This window comes from Harmonia axyridis, chromosome 3 (genome assembly GCF_914767665.1).
Source record: "Harmonia axyridis chromosome 3, icHarAxyr1.1, whole genome shotgun sequence".
NCBI lineage: Eukaryota > Metazoa > Arthropoda > Insecta > Coleoptera > Coccinellidae > Harmonia > Harmonia axyridis.
The window spans coordinates 63,612,423-63,619,241 of record NC_059503.1 but is presented as its reverse complement, the minus strand read 5'-3'; the positions used below and the strand labels follow the sequence as shown (position 1 = coordinate 63,619,241).

The following is a 6,819-nucleotide window of genomic DNA, read 5'->3' as shown; positions in this document are numbered from 1 at the left end:
AGAGATTTAAATTTTCTACAATTTTGGATTCACAAACTTTTTCGTGAACCTCATATCAATTGAGATACAGTAGATCAAAATTATAGTCCACTAGACAAAGCAAAAAAAGTGGGGTCTTCAATTTAGGAACAAGCTGTAAGCTGTTACGTTAAAATTTTAAGACGAATTTGCATGTTGTTATTAATGAAGATATTTCTATTTGCTTCTATTCATTGTATCGATTGAATTCCAGGGTTGGGGTGACGTCTGTTTTTCTAATAGGTCACAGGGGTATCTAACATATTGAAAAAGTTTAGAAACAGTGTTCTATTCCGTCTTCATTTGCTATCAACATCTACTGCGTTTCTATAGGGGGCGACCTCAGAGACGAACGTTCCTTTCGACTTTCCTATAAACATCGTCAACCAGGTAACTATTGCTCTCCTCTCAGCCAGGTAGATAAATAAAACGATAATTCACAATAAACAAAACGCGATACCGTTCGAGAACACTCGACCATCGTCGAAACCAAAAGTTCATGCGTTCGAAACGCGGAATCTGCTCCTGTTCCAGTCTGAAACCAACCTTAGAGCAGTTCGTTATTGCGTGTTACTAGCTTCAGTTCAGTGCAAGCGCGACGTTCGGCATCCTTCGCGCGAGTTACGCCTTCTGCGATAGACACCTGTTAGTCCGACAAGTTGTGAGTGAAAGAGTTAGGTAAAGCGGTTTTCTAGTTGGTGAATAGTTTCACGAGGCCGTCTTTGTTCATTGTGGATGCAAATTTTGTGTTTTTGAGTGTTTTGGAGGAGATATTTACATTGAGAATATGGAGAAGGCGAAGATTCTGAGCTTGTTGGTGCAGATGGTGGTGGGATTGTCTTTATTTCAAGGTAAGGAAGAGCTTCGTGGCCATAGGTAATATGAAAATTGGTAAAAACATTAAACGAGAATAATAATTTTTGAAGCCACCTGGTTGAAGCAGAAACTTGAGCGGCGCGAGCAGTGTAAGAGTACCTATGTAGGTATGAACTTACAAAGCTCAATTCAACTCTGAAACCCGTTTTGGCGGGATATCCACTTGGTTAAGGTGAAATGATTCACCTTGAAAAATTAAAGAACAATCTGATCGGTTTTGATTTGTAATAGGTACAATTTAATTTCTTTTTGTTAACTTTTCGATTCAAATATCTGAATGGATGTTTTGTGAATGCACTAGATTAGTTCGTTTTGAGGGTCGGAGAAGAAGTTTCTTATTAAAAAAGTATAATAATGAAAAACAAATTATTTATTCATCAAAGTATTACATGTCATCTGGATTTAATAAAATATTTCTCATTTGGTTTTAGTTTTTTAATGCTTCGAATTATCCAAACGGTTTCATTTATTATCTATAATATTATTAATATTTTTAGCTAATGATTACGCCCGCTAGAAAAAACGGGTGTGAACTTAGCAGACCGTTTCCAGCAGACTGACGGAAACACCCGAGTGTCCTGATCAGTGGCGTGCGGCGGAATAATGATTTTTTATTGAAATAAACACTAAAACAGATTTAAATTTCGGATGTGGGTTTCGTATAATATTGAAGTATTGAGAGTGAACGTTAAAATATTGACTTCCTCCTATGGACCGCTGGATATTTTAGCAACTTTTATGCTCAAATTCCAAGAATATTTACTGGACCACAACCATATCTTGCATTTGGACAGTAAAAAGTTATCAAGTTCCCTTGGGATCATGAGGTAGTTTTCCATCCCCTAAATCTCGAATATTCATATATCCAGAAATATTATATTGATCAATGTAATGACAATTTTTTCAATGAATCTCTTGAAAACCGATAATATTAGAGTAATACCAAGAATTGAATTTAGAAACAACAGACTCTATAGCAATCTAAATGATGCTAGAGACCGAAAAGAACAGTGGTGTGGTATACAATATCACTTGTCTGAACTGTGATGAGATTTGTACTCGGATTTATATAAGAAAGGCCTCGAGAAAGGCTTTTCAACAACTGTAGAAGAGGAGCAGAAGAAACAACAAAAAAGTGATACCCTAGAAGATTTGTGCCTCGATGTTAGACACGACGTTGGATCTGTTATTATCCGATGAATAACAGATCTAACAGGACTACGATTTAGTTAGAATATTGGAGTGTGGGAAGAGCATGAGAAAAATAACCTAACCTAAGCTAATCCAACAAAAAAGTGATACAAGAACGATTTGTGCATTAGCTGAATATAATAGATTCGATGATAGATCTGTTAATTATTATCGGATGGACTAGGATTTGGTTAGAATATAGGAGTGTGGGAAGAGTATGGGAAAAATAAGCTTCTTGGAAATGTATCACATAAAGCGTCAAGCAAATTCAATGAATTATAAAGAGGATACTGAGAACTTATATAAGTACCATTTATTCTTATTTGACCCATTAAAACATTGTAAAACATGTTCTCGGATGTCGAAGAAGTGACCTGAAATTATGTGTACCCGTCAGAATCTTAATTTTTTTTGATTTACGGAGTTATTAGATGATAAAAAATATATAGAGAATTAGGATTTACAGTGGAAAATATGACTTATGAACGTTATTGAGATAGAGAAGACTAGTTTTCGTACTACTTTACCACTTACGACACCCGCTTTTTTAGTGTAGTCGAATTAAAATGGCTGACTTTTTGTATTTCGGTGCTAATCATACTATTCCCATTAGATTATAATGATTTTACTCAAGTGTTACTCGGACGCAGATAGCTTTTGGATGAATCATTGTTGCAAGAAGTGAAATTCTCAGTTGATAGCGCACCCATAACCTCTTCGACTACCTTTAACATCGTAAATCTCTTTACCGCATTTCGCCATTGAGTTTATTCAACTCTTGTGTAACAGACAGTGTTTTATTCGGACTTCGCGTCGAAGGTTATGTCGGTTCATAAACCCGCGAAATGTACCCATGCACCCATAGATTCTGGCGGAGTTATTTTTCGATCAATTTTGCTTCGATTTCAAAATTCCCGCTATGGTTTTGTGTCTGTCTGTTCAACTTTTATCCGATTTCAATGGAATTTAGGGTTTACATAATGTGTTTAGGATGTAGATGGTATCATATGGATATAGCGTACGCGTTCAGCATAAACAAACGTTAAAATCCCGGTTTTTTCAATATCTCAATATCAATTATGTAGGTTTGAATTGAGTCTAAAGTCATTATCTAGGGGTTTTTGGTCATTCTGATACATGTTGCGCCGTGTTTGTGCAAGAACGTAATAACAGTAGGATACTAATGAAATTTTGTTTTCTTCTCAGTGATAACCGAAGTGATAACAAATTCATTTGTTGAAATCTAGATCATTTAATAATTCGCATTAGGTTAGTGTATCTCGTCAAAATCATCCAGTGGCGTAGATATTAGTGCAAACATTTGGCAAAATATAGCCCGCTCCCATACTGCAACAATCGTGAAAAAAGCAGAAAAAAAATACAATTATAAATATAAGTGTTCATTCATTTCGGTCTCCCCGAGGGTCTCCCAAAGAGCAAAATCTGCTCGAAAGTCTGCTAGTGACTACTTCATTCGAGTGTTTTCCACCGACATGAACTATGAATTTTGAAATCAGTGAGTTTATTCTAAACTGTCTTCCGAAGGTTTCTTCCAAATACTGAGAGAATCGATCAAGTGATTTCCGAACAGAATCTAGATGAATCTGCATACTAGTGAGAGAGTTAGTTCACATCCGAAAATACAAGTAGCATATTCAAATTGTCCTCTTATCTCCTGGTTCTAAGACATTATATTTTCACCCATAGAATACCTTCCCAGCTTCACTGTTTTTCTATCCAATTATGTTAGCAGGTCCGGCTTTACGGTAACACGACCCTTTCAGCCTTTTCAGGCGCCACTATGTGTTGGGCAGCATTTCGGAGACTGGCTCTTCATATTAAGTACTTCTTATGTGCTCTTTTGATGATATTAGTGCCGAAAGTATTTTGCATCAATCGACATCCCTGTTCATTAGTTTTGGAATAATGGAACAATCCACACATTAGCAGATGAAATTTCGAAGGAATAATGAATATAAACGATGATCTGGTTTTCGCATCAGTCTCGGCATGCAATAATCTCCATGGGTATCAAAGTAAGTCCCAAAACGGAACATAATCGTTGGAATTCACCGCTTTCCTTGACGATAACATCATCAAATAACCGTTAGAGAAATAAAGAATTCTACGCTCGTCGTCGACGATCTGAAGTTGAAGAATTCATTGCGATATATAACGACGGTTCCTCGTTGTCATTCTTCCGTTCTTTTCTTGGAACCCAATTTCATCATCGAATGCTTACTGGTTCAAAGTCAAGTTGGTCTGTCAGACGAATGATTAGGGTATTGGCAACAGTGCCAAGCAGTGTTCTTTTGCTCACGATATTTGCTCATTCTGATATTTGAAATAATAACAAAATTAAAACAAGTCAAAATTCATTACAAACAATATTATATGAAACACAGGCTCTTGTGGAGAAATTTTGATGTGTTTGTTTTTGTTATTGTTATATAATAATGTGCACGATAAGTACATCATAATAACACTATGCCATATAATCCATAATTATTATTAGAATATAACAAAAAGAAAACACATCGAAATTTCTCCACAAGAACCTGAACCTTTTATCCACAACAGTAGTTCCTGAATGTTACAAATAGTTACTAACGAATGGAAACAAAAAATTTTTCATTTTCGAAAAAGTAGGTGCCAACTTCGCATTTTAGGGATGATATTTTTCATCATAGGTTAGGTTACAAAAAAAAAAAAATTTGTGTTACAGTTATGTACTAACGATCTGCTTTCAAATTATTTTTTCTTTTCGAGAAAAATCGAAAAAAAAAACGAAGTTGGTATCCCATCGGAATGCGATATTTTTCTATCAGTATCCTTGAGGTTTAAACGAAAATTTTTGTCTTACAAATAGTTACTAACGTGTTATTAACGAATGCAAAAAAAAGCTATATTTTCAAAAAAATGAGAGCTAACTTCACAGACAGCCTTCTTGGATTTTAATGGTATTGGTCCCATTTCACTATATTTCCGAATCGTTTCTTATGGTACTTACGTCGTTTTGCTGTCAATATTATTTTTAGGTTAAATCAATGTAATAACAAAACAGACGACTTTTGACAGAACTGATGAAAATTTTAATATGATAGCGTTGATGTCCGTTTCGATATTCTGCTTGCACTTTATATTCTCCTGGTTACGCGATAAACACGAAATTGCGCACTAAGTGCAAGTATTATTTTATATGAAAATGCTTCTTGAATTTGAACCATTCTCCTGCCTCAAAATTCGATAATTACAGATATTGTGACGAAATGATAGTGACCTCCTCGGTGACGAGAGCTCAAAAAAATTTCGACAATCCATTTTAGCGAGATTTTCAACTTCAATTCACAACTTTTGATACCACCCTGTTTGCATATACATCTGTCAATTTGTCGATAACTTAATTGATCACCCAATTCTAATCCTAGTTTCCTAGTCCTTGAAATTCTCGAACTCTCAATGCAGCTACCAATTTTATAGCAATGAATGCGAGAATGATGTTATTGCAGTTTATAAGGGATGCTCCGGATGGACGATATTTTATTTCGTCCATAATTGAATCCTAGGTTTCACTCGCCAATTTAAACCTAATTAACCTTTCACTCTAATATGTTATTTTCTCCTCACGTATTTTCTTTACGAAGAAAAAACTTCAATGGAAAATTTCCCGGCGATGTCCGCATTCAATCTCCCTTCACACCTGTCAGTCCTAATTCAACCCACACAAGTTCCCCAAGCCCTTTTGTTGGGAACAACAAAAACCACCTGTTTTGGTCCTTTCTTCCTGATAGAATGACTCCAAGTAACGTTTGATGGTTGCTCTTTGTGGTGCATGGAAACCATTACTGTAATCTCATACTGTTCTATGGAAGTTTAATGATATTGTTGGAGTTTACTGCATAATGCTTTACGTAGATGAAAGGATGACAAGGATTTTTCGTTAAGTTTTTCCTTAATTTATTGTAGAGAAAATGTGGTCTTAATGAAATGGATTGTTTGCGCTTCGTTGATAATTGGTATGTTTCATATCTGTTGCCTACTATGACTGATTGTCTTCAAATTATGTGACGTGAAGCCTGGATTTCTGAGCTTTCGTCATTCATGCGTCAATTACATCTTAGGAGAACACAAATATACCTATGTACCCTCCAAGCGTGCAATTGGCACATTAATGGACGAGCGCTCAAAAATTTTGTCTTCCGTTAAAAAAGAGGCAAGCATAAATTTTTTTAGTATAAAAAAAAAGGTTATAGTTTTACTCGTAGTTTTATGTGAACGTCTAGTGATATTGTAGACAGTCGTAAAAAGTTATACTCACTTTCTGAATAGATCTTTTCACAGATTAAACCTATTCTTTGTCGTTTAAATGAATCGAAATACTAATTACGAAGTCTGCAAGGGCAATAAGGCTAGAATCTATTCAGATGGTAATGAATAGGATGATGAAATTGAGAAAATGGCTCTGGAAGGAAGAAATAAAACAGGTTTGAAGGCGGCAATTAAAAAGCAATTTCCTGGAATCGGATTGAAGTTCAATCGGTGATACCGTTGTTTCCTGATTTTTCGGAGATTTCTTGAGGATAGAATTACAATCACCAATTGAACTTTAGCGAAGAATGAACATAGTTTAAAAAAATCGAGAAAAACAATGACATTGTTGTTACTTAGTTTATCTATATGAGGTGAGGGTGAGAGGTTCTGATGATGTGAAATTATATGAAATTGGGCATGAAC

The 6,819-nt window shown here is 35.3% G+C and overlaps 1 protein-coding gene across 3 annotated transcripts in view; it reads left to right on the top strand.

The window, feature by feature from the left end:
• The first annotated feature begins 496 nt into the window (after positions 1-496).
• The window catches only part of LOC123674791 (fasciclin-3), a 212,144-nt gene continuing 205,821 nt past the window's right edge, over positions 497-6,819 (top strand). The window contains exon 1 of one of the 3 annotated variants that reach the window (XM_045609876.1): positions 497-869. In XM_045609876.1, the coding sequence (XP_045465832.1) occupies positions 806-869 (64 nt within the window). In that variant the 5' untranslated portion in view covers positions 497-805. The remainder of the gene's footprint in view (positions 870-6,819) is intronic. The other 2 variants (XM_045609875.1, XM_045609877.1) reach the window with 2 other exon arrangements.